A 23364-nucleotide genomic window follows, 5' to 3' on the forward strand; every position below is an offset into this window, starting at 1 on the left:
AGACAGGAGGAGTCCAAGTTGGAGGCAAGCCTGGGCTACATAGTGAGTTTTTGTCTCTGAAAGCCACTGACTTGAGGTGCATGGCTCAGTGGTAGAGCTCTTGCTTGGCATGTGTGAGGTCCAGGGCTCCGACCCCAGCACCGGATACAGAGGACAGTGGAGTGTCAATAGGGTGTTTTAGCCAAGGTTTATCTTGCAGAAAGAAAAGACCATGCTTCCCCCACTGTGTTCCCCTGCAGGCTGTGGAGGCAATCTCACCACCCCCACAGGAGTGCTCACATCGCCCAACTACCCGATGCCTTACTACCACAGCTCCGAATGCTACTGGCGGCTGGAAGCCAGCCGTGGCAGCCCTTTCCTGCTTGAATTCCAAGACTTCCACCTGGAACACCACCCCAACTGCTCTCTGGATTACTTGGCCGTATGTATACTGTGTCTCCATGTCATCTGTTGCTCCTCCTTACTCAATGCACAAAACACATTTAAAAATTATTCTTAAGATTTAAAAAGCAGTGAGATTTAAAAGAAGCATTTACATAAAAGATTTAAGTGAAGTAAATTCTTAAAAGTAACATGGTAAAATGACAGTCTTCTAAGTATATGTAACTAGTGACTTGAGACATAAAGGATTTAAGGTAATTTACCATAAGCTATAAAGATGTATTTCACATAGCCTGAGGAGTTATGGACTTTATCCTAACTACAATGTCCATGATTTCAGATAGGCATTGGAAGCTCACGATGCTCTGGTTTATTGAGGAGAACTAGAGGAGATGTTAAATTCATCTAGCTATAGGTTTTTATATAGTTCTTGCAAGTCACCAAGTTCTTCTAGAATCTTGTAAATAAAATGGGCTGATGTTTTAGATTTTGGAATAAAAGAACCAGCAACATTTTTCAGTTATGGTCTCAATTTTGTTTATTGGACTTTCTTTATCCATGCTTAGCCTTCAGTCAAACTACTCTCGTAGCTCACATGCTGACTGTCAAGCATCTGTTTATTGACCAAGTTCAGAGATGCTTATATGGAATTCAGGACTGGCTGTTTTTAAAGCATATGCCCATTCTGTCCTCAACTTTTTTACTGAAGAGTCCTTTGCACTCATAGTCTTGACTGTATTATATGCAAAATGTCTTATTAAAGGTGTTTGATGGCCCGAGTACCAACTCCCGTCTGATAAATAAACTATGTGGGGATACACCACCTGCTCCCATCCGTTCCAGTAAAGACATTGTATTGTTGAAGCTGAGGACTGATGCAGGGCAACAAGGACGTGGCTTTGAGATCAACTACCGGCAGAGTAAGTGCAAACTCCAGCAGCAAAGAGCCTCCAGCAGACGTCCAGACTTACTTAGCCAAACTACCCAGATTACATTAACTAGTGGTTCGAGCCACTGGAACTAGACTTAAATTCTTATGTGAAAACTCCAAAGTCATTGAAAGGGAAAAAGCTTGCATATTTAATCTAATCACATATTATCAAAGCATCTGGTAAAACAAGAAGCTCAGGGTAGGTTTTACTCCGTTGAGACAGCTGTAGTTCAGCTCAGGGTCATGTGACACTCTAATGACATGTAGATTCCAGTCATGCCACATGTTACAATCCTTTAACTAGACATTGTCCAGGGAACAGATACCTGTCAGCCTAGGTTCTGTCTTCTGCCTGAGTTTTATTCAGTAGAGAAGCGTTCATGGAGAAGACATGTCCTCTACTGTAGAACATCTTTTACAGTAATGAAAGATCTTCCTGATCTTTCTTCTCCATCTCCTCTTGGCATACTGAGTTCTTCAGAAATTCCTCATTATCCTATATACAAACAGCTTCTTAACCCTCCCTGAGGAGTGTTTCTGTTTGAGTGTATGGTCATTCTTTTCATTTTGTTATTGTTTTGCCTCTCTTTCCCTTGGTTATTGTCAGGTTATTAAACCATTCACCTTTGATTTTCCCCCTCTAATAGTTTTTATACATAGGATATCAGTACTTACAGGTAAAATCAGAGGCTGGGAATATGGATCAGTTAGTCTAGCATGAAGTTCTAAGTTCCATCTCCAGCACTTCATACAACTAAGGGTGGTGACATGTGTACACAATCCCAGTATTTGAGAGGTGGAGGCAGGAGGATCTGAATTCAAGGTCATCTTTAATTATATAACTAGTTAGATACTAGTGAGTGCTACATGAGTTCCCTCCAATCAGCCCCCCTCCAAAAAATCCTTGCTGTTTGAAATTAGAAACTTGCAGACAATATAATTTGTGAGATGAAAGAACCAGCTCTGTGAGTTTGGAACATATTGTCTCTATTGTCTTGACCTACCACTGGGATACACACGTATATGATGTATATATATATGATGTATATGTGTATGTGTATGATGTATATGTATATATATATGTATATGGTGTATATGTATAAATATGGCCTAAAGATTTTTAGGAGAACAGTTATTTTCAGGAGTTCCAGGTTATTGTGTCTGCTTCAGCAAAGGAAGAATTTGAAGGGCCATGTGATGCATCCCCAAAGTCTCTAAGTGGTGTCCTGACAGTGTTGAATAAGAAATTATCTTGGAGCCACATTGCAGAGGCAACTCTTTCAAAGCAATGTTTATGTTCCCATTTTTTTTAATTGAAATATAAAACAGTAAAAGTTATCTAAACAGTGAGAAAGGTGGGTGGTGCGTTTGCTTTGTTCAGGTCATTTTGATTGGCTGGACCTGGTGTTTAACCCCAAGATTAGGCATAGGTAGTTCTACTTGTGTGGCATTGCTGAAAACTCATCTTTAGAAAATGCTATTCATAACATTTTAAAACTTGTTTGAAATTGAAGGATTGTATTTCCCTTTTCCCACTCTGTGTTCCCTCTGTTCACTTAGAACTTCATGATGGTAATTTGAGGAATAAGGGAGCCTTTGTTGAGGATGCATGTAGGCAGCTGTGCATTCTGTTATTCATGTGACAGTCACAAAGGACTTATATTCTAAATGGCTGTACTCTAATATTAGAATATTCATTTCTCTAAAATATGAAAGGTTTGAAAACAGAAGCACAAAATGCTCACTACACATCTATAATTCCAGCAGAGATATTAGAATAAAACCAAGTTATTTGTCCATCAATATATAGGAATAGCATGTCTATTTTAATGTAACTTTTTATGACACTTCAGTACGTAAATTTACCGATTACTTTACATTATTGTAACTGGAGACTTCTTCAGCATAAAAATGACATGTTGTGTATACATATATATATTTATTAATCTAGAGTGGAAAGTGGAAAAATCTAGATGTCTTTTAAAAAGGAATTTCACATTGATCTTAGAGACATTATGATATAGATATGAGTTCTTAACACTCTTGGCTGTTTCCCTCCCCCCTCCCAGCATGTGACAATGTGGTAATAGTGAATAAAACCTCTGGCATCTTGGAGAGCATAAATTACCCAAATCCCTATGATAAGGACCAACGTTGTAACTGGACCATCCAAGCAACAACAGGCAACACTGTGAACTACACATTTCTGGAATTTGATGTGGAAAATTACGTAAACTGCTCCACAGATTATTTAGAGGTAAGTGTCTTGAAGCTCAATAAGTAATTCCATGTTCCTATCAAGAAAACAAAACTATGCTAGACATCCTTCATACTTTTCAGGATCAAATCCTTAGCTCCATCCTGTCTGTCTGAAGTATATCACCCATCACTGTAGTCATGTGAATGGGTGTGCTTCATGTCTCTCATTGCACCATTTCAATCTTAACTTAAAATTATTATCCTGTTAGTTACTGTTATGTATGATCTCTGTGCATAAGAGAAAATTTTTGAATATACTCAATACTTAATTTTCTAAATATTAAGTATTATTTTTATATTTTAAAATTCAATTTCATTTGAAACAATTTTTCTCTTGTGAAACAGATATTTTACATGTCTATATGTCTAACATGTAACATTTAATTTTAATAAATTTAAATTTATTCAAGTTTCTTTATGCAATCCTAGTCAATAAAAGGTGCTTTACTATTAAATGTGGAATTTAATAGTGAAGAAATGTAGACTATTTGATAATATGCTATTTTAGTCATAGGAAATTTCACTTAAGAAAGTTGTTCTTACGATTTGCATATGCAACTTTTAGGATTATAGATTTTCAAAATTAGGAAGAAATTTATTTGGTTTAGTTTAATATTAATAATCACTCATGTGAATATTAGTTTTTATTTTGGTTTATATTCTCATGTATCATATCTAAGTTGGCATGTATGTGACATCTATTTTCCATAATTAATGACATTGCTCTTTGAGTCAGCTGACATATTTCTTTTATTTATCTCTGTGCTGGTAACATATGATACTACTGTGTCCCCATATGGTACTCCCATTAGAAATGTTTCTGAAGTGTAGAGGACCTGCTTGGACTACACAGGTCATTTTTTATGGTCTTCCACCAACTATGTAACAATGGCTTAGTGTAGCATTTTGAAGATTATTAGTAAGGATGTAGCTAAAGGTAGAGTCCTTGCCTAGGATGTTCAAAGTCCCAGGTTCAATACATGTTGCAAAACATATGATTTGTGTTGTTTGGAAATCTACCTTGCAATGATTTACAGCATCAACACGTGTCAGCTAAAGCCATATCCCCAGGGAAAACAATCTCTTGCACATTTCCTTAACTCTCTTTCACCAATTTTCCTAAAAGACTAATGTGATCACACTGTTGAGGTCTGAGATCACCATGCCTTTTCTAAGTACTGAATTGGCTTTCAACACAAAGAGGACAGAATATCTTGTCTTTGAGAGACTTTTGCTTGAAGTTAAGGACATAAGGATATTCTTTTGTTTTGGGAAAACTTCTCTTGGGTTAACAACAATAATAAAAATTATCAAAAACTTTAGCAAGTCATGGTGATACAGATCTGTAATCTCAGGGCTTAGGAGGCTGAGGCAGTAGTATTGTTAGCCTGAGGCCAACCTGGGAAATAATAAGATTCAGTCTCAGTGAAAAAAGAGAACAATCAAGCAAACATAAAACATCCCTTCATTTATATGTAGAAGCAACAGCATGCAGAAATAGTATTCGCACATCAGGAAGTGATAGATATTTGTTGCCCTAAGAAACTATGATGCGTTACACATTAGATTTACAAGCATGACTTTGGAATGCTCTTTGTTATTGATTTCATGGTTTGGAAATAGAGTATCCTCTTGTAGTTCAGGTTAGCTTCAAACTTGCTATGTAGCTGATGTTGGCCTTGAGAACATGTTTTTGTTGCCTCCACCTCCCAAATATTGGAATAATAGGTGTACATCACCATGGCTGGCTTGTCAATGGTTCTAAGGTCCTCTTCCCCTCGAGTCAAAAGCATCCAGGAGCTCAGGAACTGCCTTTCCTGTTTATATAACTGAATTATACTTTTCTTCACAGAGGAGTCTTGACTCATGGTTTAAATAGCAAGTTTTACCAATTAGGGCTCTCAACCTCTCCTGGACTCCTGATTTCTCAAAGTACCAGCTATCTGCTATTAACTTTGGCCAGGCCCTCACTTTCCACTGAGACTCTGCACAAGTCTGAGAATCTGAGGGTAAATAGTCACAGCCATATTTCAGCTGTCCTCTCATAATTGCTATTAATTAATGAGAAAGAACTGCATTTGATGCAAATCTTTCTGTAAATTCCTACACTTTCGGTACAGTCCTACCTCTTTGAGCACAAACCATAACCTGGGACAGATGCCAAGTGTTGGATGCATAAAAAATTACATGCTAAGTGGGTACCATGGTTGTGATTGGAGATAGTAGTGGGAGGAGAGCGCATAAGAAGAGGAAGGGACTGGACTGGTCTTTACTTGGGAGAAAGAATGGGGAGGAAGTGAGAGGAAACATTTCCAGGAACTGCATCCCACTTTATTGGATTGGCCTGAGAGTGCCATGCTCCCAAAAATCTCTTCAAGTCATTTTAAGGGGTGTTTAAAAACTCAATTAAGAATATTTGTTCCAACGGCTACAAAACATCTCATCAGAGGCCCCTTGCGATGGTGCGCCTGTCGTGTTTCAGGCATGGCACTTGTCTTGTGCAATACTGATGGTGAACGCGCCCAAGCACAGAATGAGAACCAGAAGTTCAGAAAAGCCTTCCAAAGAATGACACAATTGCCAGAGGGAAGAGATTTTTTTCCATTGCTATAAGCCAAGAGGCAAGAGCAGAGCAGAGCCGCAGAGGCTGGTCGATGATGGAAAATTTCAAAACGCAACCATTTAAGGAGAAAAAAAAAACTGCAGGCATAAAACTTCTAGCTTCCATTATTTTAATAACTTCTAGTTAAATGCTGTTTTTCTTTCCCATTTCCTTCAAGTGACCTAGCCAATTTCTCAATAAGTGACAATTACTGGAGCCAGAAATTAATTATTTTAAATTAATAAAACTGAAACTATAAAAAGACTGGATTAGGTCCAGCCCACACCTCACTGGGAAACAAACCTACCCTTTATTGTTTTATCCTCTGGCCCAAACAAAACCCCTCAGGCTTAGAACTAGTATCTCAGAGTGAGTACTGGTTGCTTGTTTAGGGAAGCTGGACATTGCCTGTGCAGCTTTGTGAAGTCAGTGTCAAGGATTTGTTCTGTTTCCTAACTTGATCTCACTCTTGACTTCATTTTTGTCCTAAGTTTCCACTTAGAGGACATTTCTACTAGGTAACTGAAGATACAGGCCGAAGCTACTCTTATGTATGAACCCTGTGGCAGGTGTTAGGTCAACAGGTGCATGTGAGTGAGAGGAAGAAGCCAGAGAAAGGGGTTGCCTCAGTGAAACAAAGAGAGGGTTGTGGAAGGTGAAAGTTTGCCATCAGAGGGGTCAAGAGAGGGAGATGAGGATGGTGAAAATTCATTGGAAGATCAGTGTGACCAAGCAGGAGGCAAATGGCTGTGGGGAGACATAATGGGGAGAAAGCAAAGTTCCACTGAGTTCTTTGCCTCAAACCAGTATGTGAGGCCATGCCCTCTTTCCTCTAACCCTCCCTTTTATTTCCTTACCCGGTGCTCATGCAGCAAGATTTCATGGGAGTGTCTTTCTATATGTCCTTTTGCATGCCAGATTGTCCTAAATGTGGCCCCAAAAGTGGGTAGCATCTCCCATTAAACTAGACAGAGCTGACTTGTATGATAATATATTATGTTCCTGGTATTATAGATAGACATTACATGACATTCCAATCAAGTTATAAACTCCAAGTTGCTTCTTAGGTGAGTTGTTATAGCTAATAAGCTCTGTGGCTTATAAAAATCTTATTCAATTTTGATCGTGCAGTTTTTAAAAAGTCACAAAGGGCATTATTCCTAGTAAGTTATATTGAAATTTGTCTGGTAATTTCTTCATACCATGTTCCCCCTAAGTGCACATCCATTACTCTTTAGAATGTTATTCATTATCTATTATGAATGGACATACAACTTCTTCAAAAATAATTGATAAAAAAATCACACAGGATGGCCTCTGTTTTAAATATTCTCATACAATGGGTTTTGTTTAAATGGATCTATTGTTGAATATTTAGAAAATACTGCTATTTAAATATCTAGGAAATAATAATATAGCTAATATTTACTAAGCATAGATTATAGCTAGGTAACACAGGAAAACATTGTCCTCATTTTACAGTGAGAAAAGTTTTGTAGATGTGGATTTCTCATAGGTAAGCATAATGGTACTGAGAGTCAGGTGGGCTGAACACTAGGCACTGTGTCCTGGGCCTTCACACATCATAGATGGCATCTCACAACTTCCTGCCACTTTCACAGAAATCATGAGGGAATGCTCATGTGCCCCTCACATCTATGCTTGTGACATTCTTGCCAAGAGGCACAGGGCTGTTTTACCATGGTCTTCTCATGGAAATAGTCTTCTACTGTAATCCCAGTTTCTTGTATATCCTATAATTCCTTTTAGGGTCTAATTTACAATTTTAGCTGAAGTTCATGTCACTCTCACCTGTTTATGAAATGTCAGGACAGAACTTTTCTATATTTTGCAAATTGAAAAGACATTGGTGTGGGATTGCTGCTGTGAGAGGCGTGGGCCTTACAGGAGAGGCTGAGAACCCAGGAAAGGTCCAGGAGTGAACTCTCTGCCCTTTCTCTTCTTGTGAAGATTGGTTGCTTCTCCATGGCTGTTTCCGTGTAGTCTTTTCTCCAGAAGCTCCATAGAGTTTCTATGCCCTTTTCATCATGAACACTGAAGCCATGGCTGTGCATAGGACACTAACCTCAAGCACTTAATATCATGGGTTCAATGTTTTATAAGAAGCAGCAAAGGTGAGGGATTAGCTTGCTTATGCAGGGCATGCCAGTCCTTCTCATATATGGTGTCTGGAAGAGTGGCTAAAACTCCCAGCCGGGTCACAGTTTTGCTGTCATTCTAAAATATGTTACAACAACCAAACTGTCACCAAGATGACATGTTTTTGGTTTTGTTTTTGTTTTTTTCTGTGTGAGTAGCTATTGCATGATAGAGTTCACTCATTTCTGAAAAGATTCAATTCAAGTAACTGGCCTATCTCCTGAATGGAAATTCTATGTCTCTTTCTCCAGTTTCAGAATCAATTTCTCATCTTCCTTCTCTGTGTCAAATTCTTCTTTAGCTGAAGGTATCTACCACCAACTGGGACCAACTTGGTCCTCTTCTTTTTTTTGTTTTTGATTTTTCAAAACAGTGTTTCTCTGTATAGTCCTGGCTGCCTGGAACTCACTTTGTAGACCAGGCTGGTCTCGAACTCAGAAATCCACCTGCCTCTGCCTCCCGAGTGATGGGATTAAAGGTGTGCGCCACCACACCCGGCCAGGGTCCTCTTCTTAAGTCAATGATAGCTTTAAAAATTAGAAACCTTTTCCTATTTACATTAAACCCAAAGTTTAGCTGATTTGACACACTAATAGGATAGTCAGAGAGCCCCACAGGTTGCTTCCTTCCTTCAGAAGTTTCCTCCTTGGTACCCTTCCACTTCCATTCCATTTCTGATTCATAGCATGCTTTACTTTTTAATAATCTATCTTTTGTCTGGAACTTTCTTTTCCTTTTTTTTTCCCCTCCTTCAGAAAATTCTTAAGAGATTCTTTGTTTCTTGATCTATATTGAGATATATAGTCTTTTGTCTCACTTTGAAATCTGTCACCCAAATCATAAGTTGATGACTAGCATGCTCAGTTGTCTCAGTCCTTATAGTCAGTTTACCACTTGACCCAAGCGTTTGGTCACCTCCACAACAACTGCTCCTTTTACAGCATTATAGTGAATCCACAATAGCACTTCTCATTTCTGAGAAATAACCATGGCAATAATTCAACAAAATCTATGGTTTTGTGCAAACATGACATCTAACAGGGGCCCACATGGTTGATTGGCCTTCCAAGTGCCATTTCTGCAGATTATTTGAATGTCTCCATGTGATGTCAGCATTTTTCCTTTGTAAAGACTGCAGTCTAGGAATTAGAGTTGGCTTGGTGGTTAAGAACACTTGTGGCACAAGCATGAGGGCTAGAGTTGTTCAGATCCAATAGGATACCTGTAAATCTATGGGAAGAAGAGATGAAAATTTTGCTGGGGCAGATTATGGGGTTTTCTTACTTCCAGGTTAGCTAAGAAAAATGTGAACCTCAGGTTCAAGGAGAGATTCTAGCAAAAAAAAAAAATCAGAGAATGATAAAGGACACCAGATATTCTCTTTTTTTACCATTTCATGTGTGTACAGAGTACCCACACAAGTGACACACACACGCACACACACACACACACACACACACAAACATATACAAACAGATATAGATAGATGACTGAACTTTCAAAAATTGTCTCTAATGATTTAAAAATATAACATTTAAAACTGGCTATTAAATCTAGCTGCAGTCCAAAATCAACTAGGAATCTCATTAGATAGAGCTGACTTTAGTCATTACTAATGGTAATATCTTCATTTCAAAACTCTATTGGTAAGTTACAAGTGTTCTGGTAGGTATCTTAGTGTGTACCTTTGTGTACAATAAATATTTCTCTTTAAAATGAATCTTATTATCTTAGTCAGGGTTTCTATTCCTGCACAAAACATCATGACCAAGAAGCAAGTAGAGGAGGAAAGGGTTTATTCAGCTTACTCTTCCACATTGCTGTTCATCACCAAAGGAAGTCAGGACAGGACCTCACACAGGGTAGGAAGTTGGAGACAGACTAGATGCAGAAGCCATGGAGGAGTGCTCCTTACTGGCTTGTTCTCCCTGGCTTGCTCAGCTTGCTTTTTTATATAACTCAAGACTACTAACCCAGGGATGGCACCATCCACAATGGGCCCTCCCTCCTTGAGAAAATGCCTTACAGCTGGATCTCATGGAAGCATTTCCTCTGTGATAACTCCAACTTGTGTCAAGTTGACACACAAAACCAGCTAGTACACTTACTTTCCCATTGCTACAAGGAGGAGATATTCTCCTGCAAACAGTTTAGGAGGACCCAAATTAGCCTTAGGCCAAACCCACTACAGGAATGGGTCCACCCACAATGGGCTGGGCCCTCTCCCTTCACTTAATGAAGAAAATACCTACTAAAAATAAATAAAAAAAAAGAAAGAAAGAAAGTAAGAAAGGAAGGAAGGAAGAAAAAAAGGAGAAGAAAATGCCTTATAGCCGGATCTTATGGAGACATTTCCTCAATTGAGGTTTTCTCCTTTCAGATGACTCTAGTTTGAGTCAAGTCTACATTAAACTAGCCAGCACTCTCTTCCATCCTATCCTTTCCTCCCTTTTTGTCCTTTTCCCCTTTCAATTTAAGGAAGTTTCAAATTCTTCCTGACTATGTCAGTGCTTTCTGTCAAATACATTTCCTTCCAGTGTATACAATCTATTTCATCTCTTGCCAAATCCTTACTGATGTCATCCTACTCACCAGATGTTTATATCATTATATATTTCACTCTCACGTCCTCTTTTTAATTACAAAACAACCACTATGCTACAGAGATTTTCAATTACAAAATAATGCATTTCAAATAAGAAATGGATTAACAAGCCCATCACCAATGTCCCTGAATTCTCCATTTTGGCACCATACTCCCTATGTCTATGTCCTGAGCTATTTCCTATTCCACAACTGTGAACCACATGGCATTTTAATCACCGACAGTGCTATTTGGATTTTGTGTCAAACTCATACCACTTGCTGATGCTTCATGCAAATTCATTGCTTAGTCACATCAGAGTCATAACACGTATTCTTCGCTTTCCATACAGTGATTCATGAACACAGACAACAGGGAAGTCTGTTCAGGGTAACCACATTGCTATATGCTTTGAGTTGTACTGAATGAGAGAAATGCTGAGATAAAACACAGCTTAAGGGGCTAGTTATCTGCTTTTTAAAGCTATCACTAGCCTACAGTTCACCATCCAGACAGTAGAAGATGTTTTAGACTCCTAAACTGTAGAAATTAACTGTATTCATTAGTTTTTCATGTCATACTAGATGAAACAGATGCTAACGTATCACACAATAAGGAGTCTATCATGGGCTGTGTTATCTGTTTGAGAGGGTTGTTGATGGGTGCTCTGAAGGCATCAGACAGGGAAGCAATCAAGCTTTTCTGATGACCAGAGAACACAAACCCAAGGAAGAAGGATACCCAGACATCAGAAAGGTTGAGGATTGACAAGAGAAAGCTGGGTCTGCAGACCTGAAGATGGATTACAAGGGACCTCTAGGGTATCAATAAGAAAGTCATGAATTTCAGTGTTCTTTTTCAGAACTATAAGTCTCTCAAGGGCCAGATAAAAGAAATAACATGATCAAATAGATATTTTCATAGTGTAATATTTCCCTTATTGAATATGTGTGGGCTTTTTATTTTGGTTTGTTTTGGTTGAGGTTTTTCCTTTTTTTTGAGGGGGGGGGGCAGTTGTTGAGCCAGGGTTGGCCTTGAACTCCTAATTCTTTTGTGTTAGACTGGTGAGTGTAGTGACTGCAGGCAAGTACCACCATGCTGTTTTCAGATCTGTATATTTTTAAAATGATTGTGGCTACTCAAATAATATGGAGATCTATTATTGGGCTTGAGGTGGAAAGCGGAAGAGATGGGGCGAAGCCCCATATTGCTGTGGAGAAATAATGTTCAAACTGAGGACTTTTAAGAACATTTTAGAATTGCTTTTTTGACTCTTCTCCCATACTTCCAGGGAGAACTTAACATTCATTCTTGGACATTTGAGGAAGATGGTTTTCACCCTTAGTGCAGTATCCCTCTCTTGACCATGCCATCTGTGTTCCTCCAGCTAACTAGCAGCTCAGCCTAGTGGCATCTGTCTCCTCCCCCAGCAGAGAGCTAGAATCCTCAGCAGCTCCCAGAGCTCACTGTGGGTGGCCTTTGACTTCCATGTCCCCTTAGTCCACAGATGCAGCTCTGCTTAGGATTTTGTCTTCTCTTTCTCTCTTGGAATCTGTTTAAAGACAAAAGTTTTTATCCAGTTAAAGTTTGTTTTTTCCTAACCTCTCCAAAAAAGGGAAATGAAAAAGGATGTTTGTATTTGCACATTAACTGCTGGTCACATGACCATACAACTACTTCCATGCAGGGCTCCAGAACAATCTCTCAAGATCCAGAAATTCTATTTTCAGTCTAATAGTCGTCTTCTTTAGTTCTCCATGAAAAATATCATTGGAAATGATATTTCTCCCTTGTGCTGTTGAGGAGCCCGTTATTAGAATCAAATCTGTTCAAGGAGGCTTTAATCAAATCAGTTGAGCCTGCTGATAGCTGTGGGGTGGTAAGAATAAAGCTTCATGTTCCTCAAATATTCCCTGGCTAGAAGTGACCCTTAGGCATCGGGCTCCATTGCAGACCTGCTCAGTCCTTTCTATGCTGCTCAGTAGAGCATGACATTTTAGAAAGAAGATTCTAGAGCCAGTAAGCCTGGATTTAAATCTAAGCTTGAATAACCATGGATGGGTTGTTCAGTCTCTGTGTATCATTTCCCTCAGTAAAATGGAACAATCAAAGTAAATGAGCTAGTACACACAAAGAATGAGAGCAGGGCCTAGCACACAGCAAACAATGCTAACTGCAGAGCTCCTGAGCCAGCCATAGGGATTCATAGTGCATCCATCCTGCAGGCGGAGGGAATTAGTGGCCCCTCATTTAGAATTCTTCCTTTTCTTTTTGCTGATGACTGCAGTCAGCTTCCACGATGCATCTTGGCACCTTGCACAAAGTATAAATGAGAAATGACAACACCCATATTCTAATCTATTGATTTAACTGAAGCTCTGTGAGGAAAGGTTCTATTGATACATTGAAGGTTTGGAAACTGTTAGTACTAGGCTTTAAAAACTGCTCAGTGCTTCTCTATAATCCTTTAACAAAGAATGAGTATATTTGCTACAATGTAACATTTTTTGGCTTTTAGAAAGAAAATTTGGGTGAAGGAAACAATCAGTTTTTCCTTGAATCATTGATGCATTTCACAATTCTGCATTAACTACACTTGCACACACCTCAGTTTGTAGAGACTTCATTGCAGATTTGCTAGGCATTTTAACCCCCAATAATGCCCAGCATAGGACACATGCCCATAAACAGTGCATTATTATTCTAGCATGAATAGAATCTCCCAGATTATGGTTCAGCCCCTAGCCTTTTGCACTAAGTCAAAAGCTTTATTTAGGACCTGGAGAGTTGTTTTAGTTACTAAGTATTTGTCACACAAGCAAGAGGACCTGCGTTCAGACTCCTGTGTAAAAAGCTGGGTGTGATATTACACCTCACATCTCTGTAACCCCAGCACTGGGATAGGCGTGTGGAAACAGGAGGATCCCTGGATCTGGTCAGCCAACTTAGTTAAATTGGGGAGAAACTTTGTCTTAAACAGAGTAGAGAGCAATTGAAGACATCCAGTGTTGATCTTTGGCCTGCACACAGCAGCATTCATGTGTGCTTAGACCCACGTGCTCAGAATTACACCCTTCACACATAAATACTTATGTGTCCACCAAAAATTTTCCTCCTTATGATAACAGAGTTGTACATAGATTGTCCCCATGTGTGAACAGCAGAGCTCCTTCCTTCTGCCTCTCAGCCTTCTTCCAAAAGTCACAGGGCTTCTGTCTGAAGCTGAGCAGCCTGGTAATTAAAAGCTCCCTTCCTGGTTAGAACAAAGCAGAGAAGCAGAAGAGGTTTTGTGTGTGTGAGCCACAGTGGGTTTGACTCTTTGATCAGGGCGCGCCTCCTTGCTCATTTCCTGAGCAGATGAGTCATGTTTCCTGGAACAGTCCTTTAGAGGAAGTGGGCTTCCAGAACGTTAGCTGTCTGCTAATAGCCCTGCTTACAGTAGGGCACCTGTCACTCACAAGTGAGTTTAAGTGCATTCTATAGGCCAGACATTTAGTTTTGTCTCCATACCAGCTGGGAGAATATAGCTTTCGACTAGGATAATCTACATTCAGAACTTTGAAAAGTATAGCAATGAAGCTGATTTCTCTTACGTCATTAAGCAGTCCAAGATGCATCTTAGACAAAATGTTGACTCTAAAATTGTCTGGGGAAAATGTGATTTTTTTGTTTTGTTTTGTTTTTCGAGACAGGGTTTCTCTGTGTAGCCCTGGCTGTTCTGGAACTCACTCTGTAGACCACACTGGCCTTGAACTCAGAAATCCTCTTGTCTCTGCCTCCTAAGTGGTGGGATTAAAGGTGTGTGCCACTACTTCCCGGTGATTTTTTTTTATTATAAAAATATATGAATTCTTTATTTTAAGGCAATCAAAATTCTTTTCAGACAGAGAGTGGTGGTATACACACACACACACACACACACACACACACACACACATCCTAGCACTTTAGAGGTTGAGGCAGGAGGATCCATTTATGATCAGACTGGCTATCAAAGACCCCTGTCTTTGGGAGAAGAAAAGAAAATCGCTGCCCTTTTCTGACCATCCTCACGATGAAGAATTTTCAACTGAGTAGTTTGCTATATAAAATGATGCAGAGCTGCAGCCTTCAAACAACAATCAGCCTTTGGTTCAAAAGAGCTCTGGTTTCTGCTCCTCATAGCCTCTCGAACTTGAAGCATAGGATACAGATGAATAAGAGCAAAACCTACCACAATTCCCCAAGCCACTTAAAAATCCCTTTACACGCACAAAGTTTGACATTATTTCCCACAACTTTCCACCTCTCTTCCTCCCATACTTAAGCCAAAAGCAGAAAAGTCCAAAGGCATCTACTATCAATGCTTGTGGGTACATTGAACAGGGAGGACCATGGATGCAAGCACACTGTAAAGGGAGGACCATGGGTGCAGGCACACTGCACAGGGAGGACCATGGGTGCAGGCACACTGTAAAGGGAGGACCATGGGTGCAGGCACACTGCACAGGGAAGACCGTGGGTACAAGCACACTGCACAGAGAGGACCATGAGTGCAGGCACACTGCACAGGGAGGACCATGTGTGCATGCAGACTGCACAGGGAGGATCATGCATACAGGCACACTGCACTGGTAGGAAGTGCTGGTCACAAGGTTAAGTTTTAAATATCATACATCTTAGTTGAGAATTCTGGTTTAACTTTTTAAATGGGGAAGATTTCCAATTGCAGCATTAGAGACATTATATACACACACATGCATACACACATGCATGCATACATACATATATTAGCTTTTAAAGTTGGCTTGCAGAATAATCACTGCATTTTCATATCCATTTGATCTATCTTGGGGGCCACTCCTCACAGGTCCCTTCTGCTTTCTTTTTATATATTAAAACTTTCATTTTAGTTCTTACTTAGCAGGCTCACTCTTTCTTCTGGGGACCTGGAGGAAGAGGCAGGCGAAAGCACTCTAGGTCTCTATGGCTCAAGGTTCCATGATTTAATTTGTTCTATGAACTAAGCTTTTCCATCTGCAGCAGATGCTCGGGTCATTGGAAGGCACAATAATATATGTTTAAAGCATTTAGTGTTTCACTACGACAGGACAATTGAAGGCTAGAGCCTATGGAACTAACCATTTATGTATGTATACACAGGAGAGTGTGCTTGGCTCTCAAAGCCTTTCCCTCCTCCCTAGGGGGGGACAAGGTATTCACTGCTCCATCAATGATCATAAAATTCAATATTTATAGAAGTCCACGGACTTCTAAAGACTTCATTTTTAATAAAGAATTAGAATAATTAATAATAGTTACCATGAAAAAGGATATGCTCAGGATTAAAATGGTTTGAAAATAACACTGGAACAGATTACTTTCTGTAACAACATTTTAAGACAAATGTTGATGTTTGATTCTGAACACAGAAAAAAGATATGGAAATAGCAGAACATTTTAGTGGGCCAGCTGAGTGACTGGAAACCTAGAGGAGTTTGTAATTCTAATACGGCAAACATTACTAAGACATATTTATGTTATGATGTGAATAGTTCTACAGAGATAATATATTAAAAATAGACTTATCTAATCAAAAGAGAACACATAGTCACTGCAGGAGATTGAGAAAACATAGAAAAGCCTAGAGGTAACAAAACAAAACAAAAAGTTAAGTTGCACCGCTTCCAATAATATTTAGTGGTATTCATTGCCTGTTCTCCTTTTTATGTTTATTTTATTTTAATATTCATAGATTATTCCATGCATTCTACCCTGTAATGACATTTTTCTATGGAACATATCTATTATATGTGTTACTGTCCAAGTTCACATCTCGTTGCCACATTGCAGCTGCTGTGAGACAGTTAGGGCCCTTTCTAGATAAACATCTTTGTAGGTAAATGTTAGCTTGTATCTATGTTTATGCATTGATTAAAAAATAAATAAAACAAAGCACAACAAAAAGTATCGAAGTCAGCCTTTGTGCCTTCTGATGTAAGTGATCCATAGAAAGCAGTACTTAAAGCCATACAGGCAACAAGAGCAGACTGAGAGCAGCCAACCCACAGAGAGGCCACTAAGCCATCTGGATTGGAGATAAACCTCTAATTCAGAGTGATACAAAATAACTCAGGATAACTCAGAATGTGGTCATCTGCTGGTCTGTCACTCACATGCAGACCCTGGCATTATGAGTAACCGTTGACTTTAGATGGGCAGTTCACATGCCCTGCTCCACCCTGATAGCACGTGGCATTGTGGCTTTTCCTGTAGTGAGGACATGTGTGGGAGTCCCCGATGCCAGTGTGCCAGGAGTGAGTGGCTGCATGTTTAGTGGGGAGAGGCACCAAGGCCCCACAGAGCCATGGTGGAACACTGTCGCGTGTGTATCACACATTCTCAACCTTCAGCAACATTTGGCTCCTTTACTTTCTGCAGTTCAACAACAGATTCTGCAAGGCCTGGACTTTTTCCTGTTCCTAATGACAGCTGTGTATCAGTATTCACTCTACAATTTTAATTTGCAGAACTGCAGAAACATTCTAAAACCTTTAAATTTTAAAGTGACCTATAAAGGTCATGCTTACCAAGATGGTGTATGTAAAACTTAACAACATCCATAAGGATTACTTTTGTGCTTGGGGTGAACTCAGAGGTGGGGTACCTTCCCAGCCTACACAATACCATGGCTTCATCTACAGCACTGGAAAGATAATGAGTCAGTACCATAGGCATTCTGCAGTTGTGGATTTCAGGGGAGGAATAAACAGGTGTTTCAAGAATTCAGCATCTCCTGCCCTCTTGAGTTCCAGGGCTTAAGCAGCAGGAGCCACAGCATGGAAGGACAGTGAGAAGCAAGGTCACTAAACTAAGGAAAAGCATATCCCCTTCTGCTCATCCAGGCCCTTCTCATCTCATCATGCTAGCCTTAGCACCTTCTGGTGTCCTCTCTCTTGTTGTGCTGTCCTGTCATGATGGACCACACTTCTTCACCTCCCACACATAGAGTTAATTTCCCTCCCCTCACTCAGGGTGATTTGCATCTGGCTCTCACCCAGAATGTGAGGAATGGCTGCAGTCACAACTCAAACCAAGGTTACCACAGCAACAGGATGCAAGTAAGCAAGCAAGGGCTCTCCATCTCCAGGCTTGAGTCACTTCTTCCCTGCCTGCTCAACCAGTGATCATTCTGTAAAGTGTTAAACATGAGTCAGACTCAGCTGTCTAGACTCATATTTCATTGCACAAAGTTACTTCTGGGTGGTTTCTTTAGTGAAAAAAAAAAAAAGTAGTGTTCCCTTTATATCAGACCAAAACTTAGAAGAACATTTCAAACACACTCTACCTTGTCTCCATGTAGTTTTCTCATTTGCCACAAGGCTGTACGTGCCAAGTGATACCAAACTTACGAATTCATAAAGAGTTCAGATTCAAAAAGTTAAGTAACTTCTACAAGACTGTGTGCTAAGCAAAGTTTCTGTAGCTAGACTCTGCCCAACTCTACCCACACAAGAAATGCCCTGACAAGAAAATGACTTGGTTGCTCTTCCATCATTGACACTTGACTTCAAAGAGCCCATCCAAGAACTCCTGCCCAGGGTCTTAATCAGCTTCATTATATTGACTACAGTTTCACTTTTTATAAAGATAGGGGAATCTTTGCTGCACCTTAAGGGTTTAAGTTCTTTAAGTTATTTCAGTCACATTAAAAAAAAAGTTTCAGAGTTGAAGTAGTATTCCTTGGAAGTTTCCAAGCATTCTATATATAATAGGATGTGATGAAAAATTCCTATGTTTAATGGTATCATACAAGAAAGGCTTAATTTACCTTCCATGTCTTACAACTGACCTTCTGTGATTGAGAAAATGAAGTTTACTTCTAGACATGCTTCAAGAATAGAAAAACAATACTTTGGATTGTGGTTGTAGCTCAGTGGTGCCTACAGTAGGTGCCTAGCAGTGGTAAGATTCTGGGTGTGAACTCCAGAATCAAAAAAGAAAAAATTGAAATGGGTTTAGTAAAGGGACAACCTGCTGGGGCCCAAGTCAGAAAACATGTTACACAAGGCTCTGTTCACTAAAACTCTGATTTCCAGCGATGCAAAGGAACCCACCTAGCTTTTTGGTTGATTAATTGATTGTTTTTTTAAATAAAGACAGAGTGTCTCGCCATAGCCCTGGCTGTCCTGGAACTCAGGCTGATCTCAGACTCATGGAGATCCACCTACCTCTGCCTCCTGAGTGCTAAGATTAAAGGTGTGTTCCACTGTGTCTAAATGCCAGCGTACTTTAATCTCCAGGGCTAGAGAGATGGTTTAGCAAGTGAAGGCACTTGATGCAGGACTGGGAGTTTGTGTTTGATTCCTAGATACTGTGGTAAAGGGGAGAATAAATTCTTGAACATTATCCTCTGACTTCTAGATATGCACGTATACATTCAGGACCCCATAACACATATATTAACCATTAACACATATATACATACAATGATACAAGTTAAAAACAATCAAAACAAAACAAAACCTCTCTTACTGGGCCAGTGAGAAGGCTCAGCAGATAAAATGCACTTGCTGTGCATACCTGGTGAGCTGAGTTCAATCCCCAGAACCCACATGGTAGAAAGAGAAAACACATTTCTGGGAATTGTTTTCTGACTTCCACACCTATGCATACCCTTGCATACTTTGCATACCTACACAAATATCATAATCAAACACACTAAGAATAACAGACAAAATTTTAAGAACTGTTAATATCACAATAATTGGGCCTTCTCTGTCAGTTGCTAACATACTGCATGTGTCTTTAATTTTATATCATCTCCTTTTGGGGGGCCCTTAATATTGAGAGGGGCCTATGAATCATTTCATATTGTAATTGAAATCTGAAGTTACTATGGTTTCTGTGTTTGTACCAGATTTTCAAACACACAGGACGTAACCAAGCAGCCCAGCATTTTAGGAAGTGTAGACTGGACAATAAACTCCTTCCCTGTGTGTCCTGATAAGGGCTGAGATGTTTTTTGTTAGGGTGAGGGTGAGGGACACTTGAATTACAAACATTACACATGAATTGTGTTCCTAAGAGTCAAATTGACAAGACTGAACACAAAAGGCCTTATGATACACAGTATCACATTTGAAATGATGGCCAAAATGGCAAAGTGAGAATCATTTCAAGTATTTTATTTTTAAAAAGACCTGCAGTGACACAAACTAGAATTCATATTCAAGGTGATAAAATCTCATCTGTAGATTCTTGTTTCTTTAAGTGAGTTCAGAACTTCTCGATGGCTCTGTGGAGTAGATCTCAAGCTTGCTGAAAGCAGAAGAAATCATAGTTTTACCAGATTCAAACCAGCAAGCTTTCTGGTCATGCCTATGAGTCACAGCTGGAATGTCCTGTGTTTAACATTCTGTCTTGAAAACAGAATCAAGACCAGCAAGCCACCGCTGGTTTCTATGGTGACTGGTAAACCACCGCTGGTTTCTATGGTGACTGTTACTTTTTGGATGGTGAGTTTACTCAGGAATGAACTGTGGAGGTACATTAGCCATCCGTGTGAAGTTAAACAAACAAAAAACCTGTAATTTAATTAAATATAAATGTTAAAAGCACATAAAACTGAAGGAGCTGGGTGGATGGTCCTCCCCCTCTCTAGTAGAAGTATTGGTGTGAAGTAATTAATTCGTTAATTTATTTGACATTGTATTTAAGCATTTTCAAATATGTCTACTTGGTGTTTATTGTAATGCATCATTCCATTCTTTCCAAAGGATAACAACATTTAGTTATCATTTATCAGTGTTTCCACAAACCCATCTTCCTTGTCTACCTACCCCGCCCAGTCCCACACACAATGTACTATTTTAAGACCACTGGCTTCTGGAATTTGGGGTTTTTCAGACCACTGGCTTCTGGCATTTAGGGGTTCTTCTTTAGTGTAGAAGATTCCATTAGAAGGAAGAAAATATACCATCTACATCATTTAAAATTCCACAGCTCTTAACCTTGTTGAGCTGGAGAGAAAAAGAATGCTCTATAATGTATTATAATATATAATGACCTGTGTAGAATCAACTACAGTCCCCAGCTCCCTGCTACCCACTGCTTACTACAATCCACCAGGTAGAGGGTGCTTATGGCCACAAAAAATGTTTACCTTAAGTTTTGCAAGTTAAAGATCAAGTAATTTCAGCTTTGGTCACTAAACCACAACCCAAAGTTAGAATCTCTTGGGTTTAAAGACTGTAGGCTGAAAGACTTGCTTATTAAGTCAGTATGTGGTGACAGTATATTTATTTTTGTATTTAGTTTCAAAGTAGACTTCATGCAATAAAATTGATGAAAACCTTGAAACTGAGACAAACACTCTGCTGTTAGTGATTCAGGAGCATTCCCAGTACAGCCTGGGAGCACTTATGGCATAGACTGGCTTCATTTTGCCCCTACCTCCAGCTTGAGAAGGTGATAGAACCCAAGACTCAAGGGAATGGCTTTGGCTCTTGTCTCTTCTGATTTTCTTATTATCTTCCGTCCTTCCTTCCTTCCTTCCTTCCTTCCTTTCTTCCTTCCTTCCTTCCTTCCTTCCTTCCTTCCTTCCTTCCTTCCTTCCTTCCTTCCTTCCTTCCTTCCTCCCTTCCTTCTCCCTCTCCCTCTCCCTCTCTCTATCCCTCTCTCTATCTCTATCTCTCCCTCTATCTCTATCTCTCCCTCTATCTCTCCCTCTATCTCTCTCTCTTTCTTTCTTTCCTCTTCTTTTTTCATTCTATGGCCTTTTCCTGGCTTCTGCCAACACGTAGTGTTATCAGACTTTTTATTACTGCAACAAAACACTGTGTTCTAAAGCAACTCAGGATAGAAAGGGCCATTTTAAGTTTACAGTTCCACATCACAGTCCATCATTGAGGGAAATCAAGGGTGGAACCGGGAGGCAGGAACAGGAAGCCACAAAGGAATGTTGCTTATCGGCTTGCTTTCCATGGCTTTCTTGTCCTTCTTCCTAATAGTACCCAGGACCACCGGCCTAGGTGTTGCACTATCCACTGTGAGCTGGCCCCCTCCCACATCAGTCATTAATTAAGATAATGCTCCATGGGTTTACCCAGAAGCCAATCTGCTAAGGGCAGTTTTAGATTTAGTATTCATTTTCCCAATTGTCTCCAGGTTGTGTGAAGTTGAGGGAAAACTAGACAGTGCATGTAGTATGCTAGGAACCTGACAAGAAATACAGGTAGTTAAGCAAGAGTGTTTACAACACAAAACCAAGAGAGGTAAGGTAATAAACCTAGAAACAAACTCTATCAGGATCCATTTATTTAAAAATCATGGATTTAATTCCAAACAGTGAATAGCTTATTGAACTCTGCTTCTCATTTGAAGCCTCTGCTGACCATCCCCACAGCAGGATGAACAACTGTTTGAGAATTTGATGAGGCAGGTCAACATTCAGAAATCTGAGATTTATTATGAGCTTGAACAAGACAACAACTAGGTCCCCACATTACAGGATGACCACAAAGTGATTCAAACCCTTTTCTGCAGGAAATTATTAGACTGATACTAACAGTTGTATAATTCAAATTCTTATCTAACTATACAAAAATCGTAAGGCAGATTAAGTCTTTAAAGTATATCGCATTCGTGGCAGATACCAAAATGTTCATTCACCAGATCGCTACTGGAATCCTTCCCTCAGAGTGTGCGTTCTGCTTTTAACAGTGAGGGACAGGAAATCCAGGAGTGGCCTGTGTAGGAAACTCGAAGTCATAGGGGTAAGAGAATGTTGTGTGAATCACCAAGAAGGGAGGGGATGTGGCAGACTGCCTAGCAGCACAACTGAAGAGCTAAGAATTCACTAGGCATGGTGGCTCAACCCTCCAGACCCAACACATGAGAAGCTGAGGCAGGTAAATTGCTACAAGGTTAAGCCACACTACATTGTGATTTTTCAAGCCTGCTTAGGCTACAGAGTGAGACCCTGTCCCAAAACAAACCAAAGTAAAGCCCAAAGGGGCATAGTGGTTTATTCAAAGGTTAAAAACCTCATATCTAAATAATTTTAATTAGGAAAGAGTCCACAGAAGTACTTTGCAAAATCTGGTTATAAGGTTTTTATAGCTGAGTTTAAAGCACATTATATCACATTTTAGTACATAAAAGAACTTATCATCAGTTTGAAAATCACTGACTCCATATGATGCATGTATTCACAGATGTACAGAATGTACAGCCACTAAACAGTGAGAAAAAAAGCCAAGGGTGATAGAATGATGGGGAGCTTGGTGAGCACAGAAGAGGGGAAAAGCCACATGGGAGCAAAATAGCCTGAGAAAAAGAACAATCAGAGGCTAGGCCTTCAATCCCAGCAGTTGGGAGGTAGAGACAGGCAGATCTCTGAGTGAAAAGCCAGCCTGGTCTACAGAATGAGTTCCAGGACAGCCAAGGCTATATGGAAAGATTCTC

At 39.7% G+C, this 23364-nt stretch overlaps 1 protein-coding gene across 1 annotated transcript in view; it reads left to right on the forward strand.

Moving 5' to 3' along the window:
* Cubn (cubilin) overlaps positions 1 to 23364 on the forward strand; it is a 222434-nt gene that overhangs the window by 71108 nt on the left and 127962 nt on the right. The window contains exons 25-27 of the mRNA XM_021155681.3: positions 240 to 421; positions 1145 to 1301; positions 3382 to 3569. Coding sequence (XP_021011340.1) covers positions 240 to 421; positions 1145 to 1301; positions 3382 to 3569 — 527 coding nt within the window. The remainder of the gene's footprint in view (positions 1 to 239; positions 422 to 1144; positions 1302 to 3381; positions 3570 to 23364) is intronic.

This window comes from Mus caroli, unplaced genomic scaffold (genome assembly GCF_978045245.1).
Source record: "Mus caroli unplaced genomic scaffold, Mus_caroli_1 scaffold_2, whole genome shotgun sequence".
In the NCBI taxonomy this organism is placed as follows: Eukaryota; Metazoa; Chordata; class Mammalia; order Rodentia; family Muridae; genus Mus; species Mus caroli.